The sequence below is a fragment of the Mytilus galloprovincialis genome, chromosome 1, assembly GCF_965363235.1.
Source record: "Mytilus galloprovincialis chromosome 1, xbMytGall1.hap1.1, whole genome shotgun sequence".
Taxonomy (NCBI): Eukaryota; Metazoa; Mollusca; class Bivalvia; order Mytilida; family Mytilidae; genus Mytilus; species Mytilus galloprovincialis.
The window spans coordinates 16,462,921-16,484,066 of record NC_134838.1 but is presented as its reverse complement, the minus strand read 5'-3'; the positions used below and the strand labels follow the sequence as shown (position 1 = coordinate 16,484,066).

Sequence of the window (21,146 nt, the reverse complement as noted above, 5' to 3'; positions counted from 1 at the left end):
TAGTCTAGTAAGTCCATAAGACTTAAAGTTGAATAAACCTTATTCAAACCTCATTGCTTAATTATAGAAGACTTCCCATGAACTCCAGGTATGTTTTTAAAATTATCGACATATAAATTTTCTCCACTCTTAGCTATATCTTCGATATGATATTATTGATATTTTCAAATTTCTCCACTCTGGGCTATATATTCTACATGATATTATCGATATTTTGAATTTTTCTTTTCCTATGTCTTAGAATTGAATATGACAGTTTCCGCATTTTATTTGGTCCTGCTTAAAGATATCGATTAGACAGTTGGTATAATTTTTATGATCATGACTTGTTACAGATTCATTTCAAATTTGGGTCTGGTTTAATGATTTTGTGCAGAGTTGTGTTCATTGGAATGGGAAAATGCACTCAAATAATAAGTTTTCCTCACTTGTTTTGTCGTGCTTGGTCGACTCATATTGGCTTGATTATTGTTATATTGTTTACTCAATGACAAGTTATAAATAAAGTTAGAATTGTGTGCCAGTACATTAACCGATAGGGGACTATGTAATGCCAGGCAATACTCACATCTAGAATGCTTGTTGAATTTGTATTAAAACACATTTCTAATATCAAGTTTAAACTTGAAATCAGGAATTTACAAAATCCCTGGCAATATTATCACTGAAACTGTGGGATTTTACAAAATCACTACTGATTTCACAAATTCACTGTAACATATATATATCACAACTCGTTCGCTATGCCCGTACGCTATAGCCACAACGTTTTAGATTTCATTTAACGTAATTTTTAATTTTTATGTGTCTGTACCTGTAGAAAACTAATTTCAAACTGGATATTATATCCTAATTCTAAAGAAGATGCTGTTTACCGAACCCTAAAATTTAGATACAATATGGGTAAACTTTTCAATCCTTACAACCCCCCTTTTTCTTTTTTTCATTTTGTTATTAATTTCATTACATTAACCGATAAGTAAACTATGTAATGCCAGACAATACTCACATCTAGAATGCTTGTTTAATTTGTATTGTGACATTTCTAATATCAAGTTTAAAATTGAAATTAGGAATTTACAAAATCCCTTGCAATATTATCACTAAAACTGTTAGGGATTTTACAAAATCACTACTTATTTCAGTGATTTTACAAAATCCCTGATTTCACAAATTCACTGTAACATATATATCACAACTCGTTCGCTATGCCCGTACGCTATAGCCACAACGTTTTAGATTTCAGTGAACGTAATTTTTAATTTTTATGTGTATGTACCTGTAGAAAACTAATTTCAAACTGGATATTATATCCTAATTCTAACGAGATGCTGTTTACCGAGCCCTGAAATTTAGATACAATATGGGTAAACTTATCAATCCTTACAACCCCCCTTTTTCTTTTTTTCATTTTGTTATTAATTTCATTACATTAACCGATAAGTAAACTATGTAATGCCAGACAATACTCACATCTAGAATGCTTGTTTAATTTGTATTGTGACATTTCTAATATCAAGTTTAAAATTGAAATTAGGAATTTACAAAATCCCTTGCAATATTATCACTAAAACTGTTAGGGATTTTACAAAATCACTACTTATTTCAGTGATTTTACAAAATCCCTGATTTCACAAATTCACTGTAACATATATATCACAACTCGTTCGCTATGCCCGTACGCTATAGCCACAACGTTTTAGATTTCAGTGAACGTAATTTTTAATTTTTATGTGTATGTACCTGTAGAAAACTAATTTCAAACTGGATATTATATCCTAATTCTAACGAGATGCTGTTTACCGAGCCCTGAAATTTAGATACAATATGGGTAAACTTATCAATCCTTACAACCCCCCTTTTTTCTCTCTTTTTTTTTCATTTTGTTATTAATTTCTAAACGCGTTTTCTTTATACTCAGAAATTTGAAAAAAAATAATATGAAATAGAGGAAATTATTAAATTCTTTACAATATTAAGCAACTTTTCACAAATTATTTTCAACGGGCTCTTGGCTTATCCTTCTTGGTCACGTTCCCTTTTCCTTTGTACTTCGTGCAAACGTAGAGATCAACGGACCCGAATGTGACGCGCTTAACAGAAGTTCAATATCTTATTGTTCATTTTTTTATTGTTATTCTCTTTAATTTGATTTGATAGAGTCATACTGAAAATACGTGAACTTAATATTAAATCGACAATTTAGTTAAATATTACCTTTCGTCCCTTTTATCTCCCACGCTATCGTTTTACACTCATATAATAACTATTTTAGAAATCATTGGACCTTACAACAGGTATATACCGGTATATATATATATAAATATATAGGTAAAAATAAATATGGCGAAAAGACGAACTGTACGAATAGATATAGGTGTGTTCCAAATCACTCCGTGTACTTTACTTAGTGTATTTTTATTCGGATACGCATTACATTTCATAGGATTCTTTTCTCCCTTCTGGGTGATCGAAGGGTGTCACGAAATTGGACTGTTTTACAGCTGTAGTGACTGTTTGACATTGAATCATACAAGCAGTTTAAGGGGATGTTTTATTCACGACAGTTTATGTAAGTATCCATAACCTCTAAGTCTATTTTCAAGTATAGTTCAGTATTCTTTACCACACGTTGATGACTATATCAAATCATTTACTTTCGATTTCGGCTGTATAGACCGACTTATCTAAGAATTTTACAGTTTAAGGAGGAAGGAAATAGTCAGGGGTATCTAATATACATTGTATATACTTATTTTAAGAATAAACAAAACAGATAGGGCTCTTTATTCATAAGCATTACAGGAAAAAAAAACGTATAAGGTATTAGTGAAAATAGGATAACATTCTCATGGATACTTGAACATTCTACGTTTGTCTAAGATTACTCTTTTCTTTGTTAAAAGATCTTAAAACCAGAAGAGTTTGTAACTGCGCACATTATTTCACATAGATATAAGAAGATGTGGTATAAGTGACAATGAGACAACTCTCCACCATAGTCACAATTTGTGTAAACATAGACTATGTTTGTGTAAGACTTTGAATGCTTATGTTTTAGAGAACGATTCAGCAGCACTGATTTAACATACAACTACAATACAAATGCCTTAGTCTTTAAACAGAAAGGCAAAACATTAACATACATTATGATTGATTTCAAACTCAGTAAAAATGAAAATCAATTATGCATATATGCAACATACTACTTTGGATTTAATTTGTTATTTACTATTTAGTTGAATTATCGACACATTCATATTTAATCTTTTCAATCTATAAGTTGTATTATTAATTTATTATACAATTTTGTTCCGTGGATTTGCGTGCTTTAACATTTAATTCGTGTTTACAGTTAATATTGACACTTTCTAGCTTTTAGAACCTTGAAGAATGGATATGGCGTGCTTCTAATTCATGACTCAATATTCCTTTATGCTGTAGTCAATGTAATTTCGTTTTTATTACTGTTTTCATTCCAAAGTCACGGTTAAAGAATATTAAGCGATCGCATCAACATTTTACATGTGCAAATGGTTGGTACTAAAACAATTTATGGGTCTTAGGTCCAACATCTTTACGTAAAACCGGACATTTCAAGGATATCGAAGAAATGAATTGCATTTTCGGAAAGAAAAATAACCTTTCGAATTATGCGTTTGTGTTATGTTGCTTTATTGTTGTTGATTGTAGGCAGTTTATGTACGAACTTATTGAAGAATATGGCAACCAGCTTGATGTACTTATGTTTGTCATTGTACAATGTCATACACTTCTCAGACTATTTATTTCGTCTTTACTAAATCCATTGGATGTGTACGGATTGATAATAAATCTAAGAGAATCGTGATGATTTATAAACTTGTAATTGGCTTTGGACTTGCTTTCGGTAATTTTTCTATTCTTAGATCGGTACTTTGTGTCTTTTTACTTTAAGTTAGTTTTTTTTCTATTTCGTCCCAAACTGACGAGTGAAGCCAATTCCAACTGACTTTACAGTTTGTCATTAGGTTTTACTGTGGGTTAGAGGAAGGTTGAGCGTTCACAAACGTTTTTCCCATCTGCTTTTCGAAATTCAGGCGCCTGTAATTATGTGGTTGCCTGTGGTAGCTGACTGTCAAATTAGTTGTTCGTTTATTGTTTTAGCGTAAATCATGCCGTTAAGTTTTACCGTTTGAAATCATGTACTGGTCTGTTATATAGGTAACTAATCGGTATGTGTTTTTGCACAGTCGACGAGCTTACGATCGCATATAGTTGATTGTTCATTTGAAATGTCGGGATGTCTCATTGGCAGTCCCACAACATCTCCTTATTCTCCTATTACACTAGTCTATCTAATTAATAACTATCAATGTATTACATTATACATTTCACTTTCATTTCCAGATCAGGAGGTGAATCTCTGGTTTCAGGTAATTTCACTTTTGTTCAACACATTCCTGTTGGTTGTTTTAATAGTGTTCACACTGTGGCGTTTCTATGTTCGAGATGTGGTGGGTGATGGTACAGACTCGGGGAACCCATTCGACTACGACTGGCTCCATGAAATCATTGCAGGCTGTATCTTTAATTTAATATATACAATTTCAGGTATGTAATTGATTTAATCTTACCACAGTTTGTAGTATAGAATATGATGCTAACTATACTAGGTTAGGCTTTTAAGGTTTCAATTTAATTACACTTGCAAATATTGGCGTCACCAAACTTGGCGATATTAATTGACGAACAAGGACATTAAATTAAAATTCAGATCTATTTTTTTTTAATTCAAAGATAAAAAAAATGTATGTTATAACTATTTGTCCTGTTTTCTTTCTAATTTTTGTTATTAGATAATGTAAGATATTTCACAATGGTCCCTGTGAGCCAATCCTAATAAATAAAAAAACATCTTCTCCAAAGAGAACAACATTCTACCATTTACAATGAAAAAAATATGTATAAATTTAAAATCTCCAAGCTTTCAGAATATGCAAAGAGTTTTTTGCAGTCAAACCAGTCTGAATATCAATGTTTTTATTTTTCCAGGATTACTAACTCTCATAGGATGTATCATATTAGCTACTCATCGTGTATCACAGCTGTCATGGTCTTTTGGGTTAGGATGTGCTGGAGGAGTATATTCATTAATTATGGTATGAACTTACAATATATAAATAAATATAAAGAGGTATGGTCTAATGACAATGAGACAACTCTCCACCAGAGACCAAATGGCATCGTAGTTAACAACTATAGGTCACCGTACTCTTACAACAGGTCTTCAACAATGACAAAAACCCATACCGCATAGTCAGCTTTTGAATGCTAAGAAATGACAAATATAGAACAATTCAAACAAGAAAAAGAATGGCCTGGTTTAAAAAAAAACTATGAACGAAAAACAAATATGATATACAGCAACAAACGACAACCGTGCACTGTATTACTGGCTCCTGGCTTGGGACTCACTGGCACATGTAGAAGAGGCCGAAGTTAATCTAGTTTGCTGGTGCCAAACCCTTTCACTAATCCGACACACTGATGTAAAAGTAGAACAAAAGAACAAAATATAAAAAAAATTGAAAGTGGCTGAACTCATCAGATCGATAAAGAGCAGGAAAAAACATTTAACCTGAACACAGACCGGACGTGGTAGGGTATGTATACATCCCCACATCATGAACGAAACTAAGTACAGATCAGAGATTTACAAGTTTGTCTTACACGAAATGTAAAGCCCAATATTTACAGACTGTCTTATCCACAATTTCTTACGCTTTGCCTGGAGGGCTTCGATGTATGTTGTACAGTGTAATGTAAAATACTAATAAAATCTATACACGAAAAATGCACACATGTTTTAATGAATTAACATTAAGATATATATTTTCAAAAGCATTACCTTTCCTAAAAGATAATTTTTCAAACAAGAGATATGGTCTCCAGCACGACATAGAAAATAACAGAAGGCACCGAATGGTCAACATAAAATCATTAGTCTATAAGGAAAAATTTGCAGTATGGCAACATCGACGTGACAATTAACACTCAACAAGCTAAAGAGCACATACATAGACAACTTGTATTATAAAACCATATTCAAACCTACGCAAAATTTGATAGACTTTTGTTGATTTACTGTCCAGTGAGAAGTATTTCATACATATATTTATGATGACAAACTGAGATAATAGATTTGTATGATACTGCTCGACAACCAACAAAAAAGTGTAATGCTATATGTCATTGTTTTAATCTTCATTATATGTTTTCTGTATTTGCATTGATGCATGTGGTTTTAAAAATTATTTAAAGGTTTCCATTTTTAACTTTTTCCTTTGAAGGTAATTCTGGCAGATATTATTATTATTCAAATAAAGAGAGGTCGTTTTCATTTAAATGAAATAGTGGAAACTGATTCCGATCCAGAAGATGATTCAAAAGCTCTTGCCGTACATGTCCAGAAACATGCTCAATGGAAACTTTCATTTAAACGGGATAGTACTGTCTTTGTCTAGTCTTTATGCAGGACTGTGTCGGTTTTATGATTCGCAGTGTTTCATTTTGTCAGTACACGCACCACTGTAGTGGAACAAGATAATTGTGCTTTGGTTTAAAAAATCGGACTATATGTACGACTGTGATATTTTTTTTTTTCAGGATAAAATTAACAATCATTTATCGCTCATTTCAAACTGTGTTCTTTTTTTTTTAAGTATACAAATCACTTAGAATAATTGTTATAGCCGTATGAATTTATATAAATGTGACCTTTACAGAGGAAAAGTAAAACCTGACGTTTACGTTTTTTCAAGTTCATCTATTTTGAAAAATAAGGGACACAAGCTCTTATAAGATATATATTTTTAGTTCCCCTATTTAAAATGTATGAAAGACTAAACTACCTGGTTGGAAAAAAGAACAACTATAGTTCGCATGTAGTCGTTCGTATAAAAAATTCACAAATATTTAAGTAAGTTGAAGACAGAACTAAATTATTTAGATATATATACTTTGCTTTATTGTATAGTTTTATAAAAAAAAAAAACAACATATTTTTACATAAATTTTATTTATTTTTGTCTGATTGTTTTTATTATTGATGTAAGAAGAAAAATATCTGAAACATCATGAGCGTTTTGGGAATGACCATCACTAGTTACACTTGAGACTACAAGTTTCGAACATTTTATACACAAAAACGTTTTTGAACAACAGCACAGTTGGTACTTCGCGGAACGACAGTTTTATTTAATTCCTAGTTCAAAGATAACAATTAATACATATTTTTTTTTATTAAATAAGCATCCCTTTAAGGTGACCCTTAACTCGTTTCCTTTTGTCCCTTTTCGCATAGTACGATTAGCCCACTAAAATTGACATAAGTAGTACAGTTAAAAGCTTTGCGCAGGCCAAGTTTTGTTAGTTTTGGCTTTCGACATTAACATGATAATTGCCGGATACGAAAAAGTATTACCATAAGACGGTGTTTTACCTTCGTGTTACTTGGTCAAACGTTGATATTGAGTGATATCCGTTGAGATTCGTTGCAGGCAAATAATAACAGAGCATTTTTTTTTAGTGTTCATCGAATCATAAAATTGAGGTCATTGACAACAGTTGTATAACGTACGAAAAGAGGCGGATCCAGAAATGTTCATAAGTGGTGCCCATTGACTGCCCAAGAGAGGGCCGGTCATGCTTCAGTGATTCCTTAAAAAATCAACCAAATTTTTCCCAGAAAAAGGGCGGGCCCCTGTGCCCCCTCCAAATCCGCCTCTGACGAAAATCTAGATGATTTAATTTATGAGCTCAATAATTAACAGCTTTATAAAAATTAAGGTGTGATCTGTAGAGAATATCAATAAACAACTCCTACAAACGACGAATTGATGGATTCAGTCATACTACAGGTATTTTTATGTCATATACTGTATATCATTCTTGCAATTTACAGTTTCATTCTCTCTGTCATGGTTTATTATAAATCAATTCAATGGTTTCATCCATGTTGATATTTTTTAGGCGTTGTATTGCTCATCATGTTTGTTGTTATATTTGTTGTCATTCCTCATTTTCAGCAGCGTTTTGCATTTGCGCCGATCTGCATTTCAGTTGCGTCGATTTTTTCTTTCATTTGCGCCGATTTTGTTCTTCATTTGCGCCGATTGTTTTAGGTAAATTCACCGTGACAGGTGAATGCTATTTTTCATTTATCACCATAGACCTCTTCCGTTAGCCAGATGTACAAATGTTATCAATTGTCAATCAATTGGAATAGCCATTTTCCAATGTCACTTCATTTGTCTTTATACTCTGTGCTCAGCCTAACAGACTGGATTTTCCTCAACCAGTTCTGAGCCAGATGAAAACGACAACAATCTATTCTACATTGTGGAAAAACATCCATAATTGCGTTATGCATTGCTTGTTCAAAGTCAATACTAGTATGCATAACCTCGGCCACAAAAGAAAGATGTTTTTGACGGCAGAGCTCGCAAATTATTTTTCACATCATTTCATAACACTGTTGATCTTTTGCTGGTAAGAGGGTGTAAATTAGAGGAACGTAGTTTACATCTATAAATGTTGCAGACACGTTCAAGATTGAGATGTAGAAAAAAATAGTATACACGTACCTTACTCACAACCATTTGCAATATTTATGGCTAGTATTTACTCACGGTATACTCACCTAAGTCTAACTGTAAATGCAATTAGGAGCAAATATAAAATCGGCGCAAATGAAAAAATGAAATCGGCGCAAATGAAAGAATGAAAATTTAAAAAATCGGCGCAAATGTCATACGCCCATTTTCAGGACAATAGGCTTAAATGTGTAAATTGGCATTGCATTTTGATAATGGGCAGTGACTCCTATGAGTAATCGTTGATCACTTAGATAGAAACGGAACGTATTTAGATTACTGATTGCTACAATTTTTGTGTGGCTATACTACAGAAGTGTCCTATATTTCATTTTGATTAAAAAAGTTAAAATTGGTTTCAACATACATTTATAAAGTTACAATCCATGTTGATTTGATGTGACACAAAGACACCAATATTCATCCATTTCATTAAAGAGACCTCTTATAATTATTTCTATTCATATAGAGGAGCGGGCGCAATCGGGGGTCCGTTAACATGTTAACAACACCTCGATTTTGGCAAAAACTGTTAACAACAAATGCAAAATTGCTGATAACAGTTAACAGATTAAATTGATATCGGATAACAGTTAACAACACCTTGAAAAAGGCCAAAACAGGTTAACATAAAAAGGTATTGCCCCCCATACAGTGGAACCAGGTGATTTTCACTGATGCATAGTAAAACAGGGTCGAAAGATGCCAGATGGACATTAAAACTCATAAGTTGAAAATAAACAGACAACACCATGGCTAAAAAGAAAAAGACAAATAGACAAATAAAATTGAGAATGGAAATGGGGAATGTGTCAAAGAGACAACAACCCGACCAAAGAGCAGGCAACAGCCAAAGGCCACCAATGGTCTTGAATGCTGCGAGAAACTCCCACACCCGTAGGTGTGCTTCAGCTGGCCCCTAAACAAAAATGTATACTAGTTCAGTGATAATGGACGTCATACAACACTCCGAAATATACACAAGAAACTAAAACTAAAAATCATACAAGACTAACCAATAGTATACAAAACACAACACTGAGCAACACGAACCCCACCTAAAGCTGGAGATGATAATTATACTCCTATCCATACCATACGAAAAAACATTTGAATATGGCTTATTTATTGAAATTGAGGCCTGTCTACAACTTGATTTGAGTAACTGAAAGCACTCTTACATTGGTTCTCTGGGTCTGTTTTTTTTTCCTTTTTTTGTAATGAGTCAAATTCTTAGTCTGTTCTTATGTTGTGCTGTTACAAAACTTTCACGGGTATGACTGTCCCAAGCCAATAGTTCAGTGGTTGTTGTTAATTTTGTCTAGTGGCAATCATATCACATCGTACAACATACATTTGTTTGATCTTTTCAGCCTACTTTTCTGTTCTTGGAAAGGAGTATTCTAGTCTTAGATGCAGGATTTGTTTTATTGTTACTGGCTTTGAATTAGCTGTCATCATAAACTGTTAGTCCTGTCAGATCTGTGCTTAGTGTCTTTTTTGTGGGTATGTAAAAGTACCCTGCCAAGTCCACTCTGTGTTGGTTTCTGCTTGTTTGCATGTGATTGAGTCCTTTTCAACTGTTCCTATGTTAGTTGTACAGTTATATTACTGTTTCAGGTTTAGGGAGGGTTGACACCTTCAAAGTAGTTTAACCCCCGCCACATTATGTATGTGCCTGTTTCAAGTCAGGAGCCTGTAGTTCATTGGTTGTCATTTGTAGCTGTATATCATATTTGTTTTGTTTTTGTTTTTTTGTACATAAATCAATGTTTTTTTCTTTTAAATTGTTTTACATTCGTTGAAACCTTCTCTCCCCACTCACAATCCTCTTTAAATAAATATGTTTAAATTCCAATTTTTAAAGATGACTTTAACAAAGACATCATTTATATTTTTAGAACAGATATTAGATTCCTGCACCTTGCAAAAGTTATGTAATTTTCTCGACAGATGTAACATCATTTAGTGCCTTGAATATTTGAGCATATATTACATTGATAAATTTCTAGAAATGTTCATGGATAGGATGTATAGACTCTTATTATCAATGTACTATATTTTATGTATCAAAAAGTAGTAGTGATAAGATTTGGAAGATTTAGATATCAAGACAGCAACATAGGGTTTTGATTGCATTTGTGCAATCTTTACCCAAAAACCTACATTGTCCACCTAGGAATTGGTTGATCACTGAACTGAACAAGGAAATAAAGTATGGCACATAATTTGGGAAGCAGGATCAAAATGTGCTCTCTACCACATGAGCAAGGTATATATAACTATTGGTAAAAACTGAGTTGAATATTGCCTCTCAATAAAACAAAAAGTTAGACAACCCTGTATATAATAAACTTTCAGTAAGACGCTTGGCTATATTTTTGCTACCAGTTTTATTGGTAGAGGATTAGCCTGAGTCCATGGAGAAAACAATCACTTTTGGTAGTAATCCTTGCCTGGTACATTTTACTTCAGGTTCATTCTATAAAGCAATAAATAAAAGATAATATTTAAAGATCTTTTATTTATCTATCTCACATTACATTGTGAGAGAAAGACATCATATAACATAGTCAAGATGAAAAAAAACATGTAAAACGATTACTTTAAATATGACCACTCATACAATGGACAATGATTGAAATGAAAAGTCATTTGATTTTCTGAGAAACACAGCTATTATTTCCATCGTAAATAAAAAATAAATAAAAAACATGATAATAGAAATAATTGAATCATTTTATGTAATAATTAAGCAGTTGTTCCATTTTTGCTTTAATTGTGACCTGGAAAAAGAGTTAATCCATCTTTCACATTTTTAAATTATTTTAAAGTTGTTTTTTTACAGTTAGTTTATTCTCTGTTTAAAATTGATGCATATGTTATGTTTAATTTCCACATTTTAACATTATCAATTATAATACTTTACAACTCCAAAAATAAATTATTTTTTGGGCTTCTTTTAAAGAAACAAACCCGTTTTCACTTTTTGTATCCAACATTATGAAATTGTTAAGAGTCAGTACATTTTATAATTTATTCATATATATTGATTTTTAACAAGTATTTTACAAGTAATCAAAGTATTTTACAAGTAATCAAAGTCATGAAAGCTCGTATTACAGATCCTATAAACCTTTTCTTGATATGGAGTTCACAGCACTGAATGCAAATGGATGTATAGAATTTAAAGCCACTATAAAGAGTAAAGCTACATTTTGCACACACAAATCATAATACAAAGAACATCACAAACCGACACATATGATTACATAAATTAACAAAAAACCTTAAAATATTAATAACATAATAAAGATAATAAAACAGAATAATCTAACACAACATTAACCTTAATAAATAAATTTAACAAACAAAAAAAAAACACCCAACAGTATATAGAACTATCTTAACATTTGCCCTTGAATCAAAATATTAAAGAATGACCCTTCACTGAATCCCACAATGGATTATGAGGGTCTGGATGAAATTTAATAAATAGAGAAAACTGGCAAAAAAAGAGAAAAAAAGAGAGAGAATTGAGCAAAAAAACTAAAGAATAGAAAAAAGGGGTATTTGAATATAAAGAATAAATTATAATTGACAAAAAAACAAAGAATAGAGAAAATTTGCCTATATAATAGTCTATTTGCCAATTCCCGTAATTGACCCTGTATTTAAAGATTCCTTTTTAGTTGTCTCCCTTATGGTCCGAGACCACAATTATTTCGTAGTGCATTTCTTTTTAGACAATAAATGCAAATTAAAAAAATCCCACCTGCGCTTTCTCAATAAAATTTTTACAATGTGTTGTACTACTTTTGGGACAAATTATATCAAAATTATAGAAAACTTCATTGGCTCTCACTCAAAATATGGACAATTTTATGTTAAGGGGGTCTTGAAATCTTTTGACAGCTTCTGAAGTGCTAATTTTTAACCTTTTTCAACTGGACCAAATCACTACTTTACTTTAAAATTCATGACCAAAATTATTTGACAGTGTCATTTCATCCCTTGATTTGCTATTTGAGGCATAAAACATGGAGAAATGCATTTGGAAGGGGTATACAAAAAATTGGCATACCCATTGAAAATTCTATCTTAAAACTTAATCAAAAGTAAGGCAAAGTATATAAAACATCATAGAGATTTACAGAAAGAAAAAAAACATCTAAGTAAAAACAGTAAATAAATATAGAACTCTACAAAAACAACATGGATATGATAATAGTTATGGCGATGTTTAAAGGATTGAAAGAAAAAAATACTATCTATTAAATAATTCTTACCAAAACAAAATGTTATTTGAATTTAACTTTAAAGTATGTTTTATTTGTCTAAATATTGTATTTTTTTTTTGGTTGATGAACAAAACTTAAGAAAGAAAGCTATTATTGAGTAATAAGTTTTTTACATCATGTAATAAGTTATTACAATGAACATTGTAATATAATATTTACATCAAGTAATTAAGTTATTACATTGTAATAATATATTACAGTATATTGGTTTCATAATCAGATTCTAAATGACTGAAGGATTTCAATTTTAAACACAAAGACAACTTAATCTACAACTTACACTTACATTATAAGACAGCAGAAGAAAGTTTGAAACTGTATCATTACTTCAGACAAACCATACTTTTGATACTATTTTTTATCACATACAATAATGAATTCAACTATTGAACATTTTAAAAAGAGTGTCTAAATCTTCATTTAGATGCAGTCTTAACAAAGTTCACAAACTGCACTCAAAAATAAGTTTTAAAAAAAAATATGTAAATCTTTCTGACAGAATATTTATTTCAGCAGAAAGTTCAATATATTTATGTACTTTCATTTCACAACAACATGGCTTTGATCATTCAAGATTATTTATTTATAAAGAAATCAAAGAAGCCATATAAAGACTCTGAAATACTAATCTATAATTTCCAATTTGATATTTAGCCATTTACATGGTTTAAGATATGTGTTGCCATTATTTTTCTGAAACTGAATTTTATTCTTCTCTAAAACACAACTATCTGTCTACTTTCAGTCTAAGGCCATTCACAGTTTGAAGGACTGTTTTCAGAGGTATCAACTGAAAAGGACAAAACCAGGACATCATACGACCTATATGTTCAACACTTGCACAAAAATAAGACAAACTTTATACAATAACAATTTCTATTTTACAAGAATTTTCATTTTTAAATTATGATAACTTATAGAATAACATAATCTATTTTACAAGCATATCTACTTTGAATGATGATAATTTATCATGGTTTAGCAACCTTTGTAAACTTATATACATATTAAGACTTTTTAATCTGAATTACTATAAAATTAAAATAACATGAACAGGCAGTTATCTTAGACTGAGGACACTCTATATTGATAATCTTAAACACATAAATCTTGCATACTACAGAATCTGTGGAGATTCAAACACTCACAAACATGTGTAAATGCAGTAATGGAAATTACAATGTCATCTATCTATAATATCATGATCAAATATAAAGACGAAAATAGCTAAAGAGAGATAATTCAAATGCATTTATGGAGAATTGGCGAGTCTTATTAAATGCAGCAATACTGTCTCATAGATTAATATTTTTACATATCACATTACATATTTATATTTGAATAAATCATGCAAATGATGCATACTATAAGGTGGATATGTCTTTCTTTAAAAAAAAAAAGAAACATCTGTCATATCCTTTTAAATAAAAATAGGAATAAGGAAATTTTTGGAGTCTTTCTTTTACTTCAGAATTTTCAAATTAATTTGAAGGAGATATTTCAGATCATTTAAAGACATGAACATCCTTCCAGTCAGAGAAAGTCAAAGAGACAAAGAAACAAGTCCTATCAAATGAAATCCCAGTTCATACAGAATGAAAAACAAATAATATTCAAAACTCAATCTTTTCTACTACAATTCCATAATGTTTAACATTCTCTGTAAAGGTAGATAAAATTGATTTTTATAAACTTGGATTTTTATTCCTCAATTTCTGACCTATACCACTAATGAGTTCATAGCATTGGCCAGACAGAGCACAACATTTTGGATGCATCTGTCATATATGAAAAAAATTAAAACAACAAAATAAATTTCCCTGTTCTATAACTAAATAAAAATTCCTATGACAAAATAATTTACTTTATAGTTGGATAGCAGATTCTATTTTTTTCAATTATTTGTTTGGCACAAAATATGACATTGCAATTTTATAAGATACTTTTTTCAAACAGAATATTAAAATGTTTTCCCTTAGTTACACATATCTTTATTTCATTAAAAAGTCTATAATCTTCCTTAAATACACAGAGACAGATTAACTTTATGTTATAAATCTTCCATTTCATAATTCTGAATAACATCTACAATATTGCAGACTAATATAATATTTTCCTATCTTCACAATACTGATTGTGATGGATTTCAAAAATCAATATTAACATTATGCAAATTTCTAACATTATTTGTTTTATGATCAATAATTCATATGTTATTACCTTAAACAAAATATCATTATCACAGCTGTCCATCTTGTTTATTAGAAACAGACAAAAGATTGAGAAAAAAACACCAAAAAATATTGACAAAAAAACACAAAAAAATTGTAGCAAGTTATATATTTACGAAGACTGTATTTCATAAAAATACAGAAACTTTGAAATTTTTTGTATTAAATTCATTATATTAAGAACTACAACCCAATAAAACTAAAACGAAAGAATTTTTGAATAAAAAACTATTATTTTTCCCCAGACAAAACTGAAGAAGATGTATATTGAACAAAAATAAGAAATAATCAATCAATTTGGAATGCAAAAATTGTCTTTAATTAAAAAAAAATGTCTTTATATGAAATTAAGTTTATCATGAAAAAGAACACACTAGCACTAACACACAAACACACAAACATGAAACACAACAGACCTATATTACTTGTTACATATATACCATCACAGATGTACATTATCACACACATATACTCAAACTAAACATTCAACTATATGCATAAGTTTTCATTGCACAAGTATTTTTTTCTGAAAATAAGCTAAAAATTGCCTTGTATTGCAAATCTTATGATATTACTCTAGATTATTTTTTTAAAAACAATTAAAGTGTTTGACTGCCATTTTACACAACTTCTAATCTAATGGACAATTTCACTGACTAAAAATGTCTTTCTTCACATTATAACAAAATTCAGAATACATTCAACTTCTTAATCTTCTGCAACATTTAAATTGCAACAATATTGAAAGCCCATTTTATTATCTCCCTTTGTGAGATCACAGTCTGTTAACAAATTATCTACCTTTGTGAGATCACAGTCTGTTAACAAATTATTCCCTCATCCAAGTAGCACCGAATGTTATAACTAAGTATGTACCATCAATTAGTTTCATACGTTGTTAGAAGTGCAGCATCTACTGGTTCACAACAAGATGGACAAGTAAAAGATCTCATCAACCAGTCATCTATACAGTCTTTGTGGTACACATGCATACATGGTAAATAGCGTAAGGCTTCACCCATAACAAACTCACACATACAAATTGCACACCTACAAATAATAATCAAAATGAGTATTCAATCTAAAATTGCTTCATATGTATGTTCAGGTCTGTCAGGGTCCGTCTTCGCTAGCCAAGGGTTACAATTCACTACCTTGGAGTGTAGAGGAGCGGAGGGGACAGGATCGTAACCCTTGGCTAGGGAAGATGGTCAGGGTAAGAAAAATTTGTAAGGGTTCCGTGGAACCCAGTGTCTTGCCCTTTCTATTAATCACAGGCTCAGCAAAATTAAGGAAATAATTCAATAAAATGTAACTTTTGATTGTAGGAAGCTTTTGTCCAAGTTTGGTAAAAATCCAGGATAGTTTATGAATCTAATAAATGCTCAAAAACTTTAACTGCAGACTGAATGTAATGTTAACTGGAAGAAAACAAAATGTCCTTCTAGATACTAGCTTTTAATCATAAACAAGCTTCTGTCCAAGTTTGGTACAAATCCAAAATAGTATAAGACAGTTATTAAAATTTTAAAAAGTTTAGCCTCAGAGTGAATGTGTTGTTTCCTGGCAGAAAATCTTAGTCCATTTAAAAGTAAAATATGAAAAAAAAGATTTATTTTTTTACAAAATTTTATTCTAAATACTAGCTTTTGATCATAAAGAAGCTTCTGTCCAAGTTTGGTACAAATCCAAAATAGTATAAGAAAGTTATTAAAATTTTAAAAAGTTTAACCACAGAGTTCATGTGTTGTTTCCTGGCAGAAAATCTAAGTCCATTTAAAAGTAAGATACGGAAAAATGGATTTATTTTTTTACAAAATTTACTTCTGGATACTATCTTAAGATTATAAACAAGCTTCTGTCAAAGTTTGGTACCAACCCAGGATAGTTAAAGAAGGTTATTAAAATTTTAAAAACTTTAACCACAGAGTGAATGTAATATTTCCTGGCAGAAAAACTAAGTCCATTTATAAGTAAAATATGGAAAAAATGGAATTATATTTTTACAAAATTTACTTCTGGATACTATCTTATGATCATAAACAAGCTTCTGTCCAAGTTTGGTAGAAATCCAGGATAGTTTCAGAAAGTTATGAAAATTTCAAAAACTTTAACCACAGAGTGAATATCGAAAAAGCGAGACTGAGAGATCCTACATTCTGTCGTCGTAGGAATGTAGGATCGCTCAGTCTCGCTTTTTCGACTAAAGTCCAAGGTTAGACAAAAATGTAGGCTTGACTCCTGCATATATATTATCTCAATATAAAGTAAATCAGCCATCAATCTTTTCATTGGATGACCTATTGTCTGAAGTGGCTTTTTTTCTAACCACTTAACTGTTAATGGTATAGATTTTTCTTCTCTCACTTGTTCTTGGAGTGGCTTCTTATCTGGCAAATGAACTTTTTATGAGGAACTTTCCACTAGTGTAACAAATGATTAAGAATTTAGTGAGACAGAAAAGGGCTACATGTAATTTTTTTGCATTCTTTATGCACACTGAAATTCGAATAGTAATAAAACACTTTTTTTTTTATCTTTGTTTGTTTTGATTGCATTCCATCTATACTATTAAACGGGAAGACCTCATTTTGTGTGTCGCTTCTCTTCCTTCTATGATAAATTTATCACCATGCCTCTGTGTTCTATAGGTAACATGCATAATCGCGTTTGTCATCCATTCTTATGATTATTCAGATTAAGTTATTTTTGGGGAAAAACGACAAAAAAGGAGTCCGGAAATTGATTCTGTCATCAGACTGAATTTAGTCATCTATAGATAAGACTTCCGGTTTGAAACATGCACAATTACAACCAATCCTATGATAGATAACAAAAATGAAAAATAAATAAGCCAATCAGAGCGTTCGCCATATCATGGTTTTTAGATCTCAAGAACCACAACTATTATACATCCTTAGAGAGGACAATTATTTTTCGCCTTTATGATATCTACATGTAAACTACGATTATACTACTTTAAAATATACAGGCTCTCTGTATTCTGTCTATTGTTTTCTTTGTAATGTTTACTATTTAAAGGGTCATACCAGTTGCATATATATATTAAAATAAGTAAAACATGTGGAAACAAGAATGTGTCCATAGTACACGGATGCCACATTGGCACTATATTTACTAAGTTTCGAGTTGATTGGACTTCAACTTCATCAAAAACTACCTCAACCAAAAACTTTAACCTGAAGTGGGACAGACGGACGGACGAACGAACGAAGGCATGCACAGACTAGAAAACATAATTCCCATAAATGGGGCATGCAAATTTATTGTTGAAAGTGAAAGTAGTGATTTGGCAAAAATGAAAGTAGGGTAGAGATTAGAGGGAGGCAGAATATTTTTTCAGGACGTCGGGATCGGGTGTTTTTAAGCTCGGGATTTGGGGATTGATCCTAACGGGATCCGGGAATATATTTTTTGATTTTGGGATTTGGGATATAAATTTCTTTAAATTCTGCATCTTGGGATTTCATGTTTTTAAGCCCAGGATTCCGGATCAGGACCCCTCCAACCACCCCTCAATAGCCTTAGTCGGTCTAAGTCATTTATACAAGATTCATTTCCTACCATTGGTATGTAAATAAGGTTTTAAAGAAAGCACTGATGGATTGTGCTAGAAATATATTTTATTGGACTTATAATGGTCTATATAAATATAAGCAGTTACATTTATGTCATGTTTGAAGCGGTGCAAATTTTTTAAAATTTAATTTGACTTTTGTCAAAAGATGCATTGTAGAAAAGGAGAAGAATAATTGTGGTCTGAGGCCAGAAACACGAAAATAATTGAATTTATCAGAAAGGAAACAAAGAATATTATTACAATATCTGTCCTTTAAATTATTTCTTAGTGCAGTCACTCAAACTTCCCAATTTTAACCCCTACCCTATTTTTATCATCATTTCCTTTAAGTACTCTTAAGGACACAATGTATGTGCAACAGACTAGCTAAGGTAAAATAAATTAGCTATTTTTAAAATCCTATTTTTTTGTCATCATGTGACAGTAAAAATATGAATATTTAAAATAAATTACCTACAAATGTATTTAACATCCTAATTTTTTTTCATCATGTGACAGTAAAAAATATGAATATTTTTTTATCATCATGTGAGTCTGACAGTAAAAATATGAATATTTTTTTGTTGGCCTTTAAAATTTAAAATGATCTTCAAATGAACCTTTTAATGCATGTGGGGCCTCTACAGGAAGTTTAGACAAAATAATGTAAATGAAACAATACATAACTAATTCCTGTTTACTAAATGAGTACTTCCTTATGATAATAAGTAGGTCACATGATTAAAGTGCTTAGTAAAGCTAGACTTAGAGATAGTTAACCAAGCGTGTTTTTCTTTAACCTGTCTACTTACAGAAAATATAAATTATGTATGTTTATTTACGGTAGAGAAAAGGAATATAAATCAATTGAACTCTTTTATGACTAGTTAACACAAAATCAATAAATCCTTAAATATACACTTTTCAAACAAATATAGGTAGACAGTACCAAAATTTATGTAAACTTAAATATAACCTCCAACAGCTGTTTTAAAACAGCCAGAAAATGTGTTTTTACAAAAAAAATTGAGCCTGAGAGCCAGACATTTTTGATACACTGTACCTTTTAATTTTTTAAAACTCAAGCCATTTCAGCCAGGTACCATGGTGAGATTACTACTATAATATTCATACACATAAAAATAAGGCACATAAATAATTTATGACTCTTTTTTTTACAAAGCATGGCAAGGTAACCACTGAGATAGTGACAACCATGTATAAATAGTAGCAACTTACTCTTTTCCTCGTTTACTACACCCATCATAAACTCCTGTAGGTAAATGACTTATAAGACCTAATCGCTGGGCAATCTTTATCTGTTCATCTTCTGTTAGCATATTAGCTGGACGACTGACATTGGGTGATGGATAATACACTGGAGCTCGCTCCTGAAATGACCAAGACAAAAGTATAAGTGTTAAGAGCTGACAGAGCAGTTGAAAGAAGAAGGCCTATGTTCTTCCACATGTCATGAAAGTGGATTATTAGACCCACAATTACATAACTGCACATCCCTTATTGTCAGTTATTGGCCATGAATTTCTGTAGTCAATACACGTTTAGGATTTCTTTAACTTTAGAGGTCCTGATACCCAAAAGGAGTTATACTTACATGTAACTGACCAATACCCTAACCTGAAACAAATCCTTATCTATCTGAAACAATTATATCCTGTGTCTCCTAAATTATAGTCATCTTAATGATCATTTTCCTGAAGGTGAAATATACAATAACCTTCATTTACAATGTATATTTTTGTAGTCTGTATATATTATATACATGTACAAAATGATGTATTTAAAATAAATTTTATAAACATACGCTAGATCATATGTGAAAATTTTAAAACTGACATTATTTATGAACCAAAATGAATTTTAATATTATGCAGAAACATTCATTGTTTACAGGTCCATGTGTTTTTGTGTGTCACTGTTCTAAAAATAGGACATAGACTGTCTTTGTTGTCAAGATCAGCTGATCCTGGGGTACATTTATTATACTAACACTGACATCAGCTAAGACTTTTTTTCAAAATATCACAATTATACATTAAATTCTAGTATTACTGAAAAATAAATGTTTTTTTGGTTCTCGTACATTCCTCATGATGACAATAAAATGGGAAATATTTACCTGATATGGTGGTGGAGGTCCAACTGGAACAGGAGCTGCCTGCTGAGTTCCATCTTGGCTGTCATTGTCATGTAACAGCGTAATATCGTCCGTACTTGGTGTTTTGAAACAGTTGCCCATTTCTCACAAATATTTTGTCATTCAAAGAAGGGTATTTAATCGGTCATTGTTGACGAAATTCTGCACCAAAACATTAACCAAACAACATCAATATTTGATTATCCTTCCACATTTGTTGACGTAAATAAAAGGGATTCT

The 21,146-nt window shown here is 31.1% G+C and overlaps 2 protein-coding genes across 3 annotated transcripts; one reads left to right on the top strand and one right to left on the bottom strand.

Moving 5' to 3' along the window:
• Window positions 1-2,320: 2,320 nt before the first annotated feature.
• LOC143067334 (uncharacterized) lies at window positions 2,321-6,627 on the top strand. Its single transcript, XM_076240502.1, has 4 exons — window positions 2,321-2,572; window positions 4,390-4,593; window positions 5,035-5,141; window positions 6,333-6,627. The coding sequence occupies exons 1-4, from the start codon at window positions 2,344-2,346 to the stop codon at window positions 6,504-6,506; spliced, it is 714 nt and encodes a 237-aa protein (XP_076096617.1). The 5' UTR covers window positions 2,321-2,343; the 3' UTR covers window positions 6,507-6,627.
• Window positions 6,628-11,140: 4,513 nt separating this feature from the next.
• Window positions 11,141-21,137, bottom strand: LOC143067324 (RING finger protein 11-like). Of its 2 annotated transcripts, XR_012975924.1 has the most exons (4): window positions 20,889-21,137; window positions 19,988-20,139; window positions 15,970-16,218; window positions 11,141-15,933 (listed from the first exon to the last, which is right to left on the bottom strand). XR_012975924.1 is itself a non-coding variant. In XM_076240489.1 (3 exons), the coding sequence occupies exons 1-3, from the start codon at window positions 21,006-21,008 to the stop codon at window positions 16,047-16,049; spliced, it is 444 nt and encodes a 147-aa protein (XP_076096604.1). In that variant the 5' UTR covers window positions 21,009-21,136; the 3' UTR covers window positions 11,141-16,046. The 2 variants fall into 2 exon arrangements, 1 of the variants encoding a protein (XP_076096604.1); XM_076240489.1 differs by having other exon boundaries at window positions 11,141-16,218; window positions 20,889-21,136.
• Window positions 21,138-21,146: the final 9 nt, after the last annotated feature.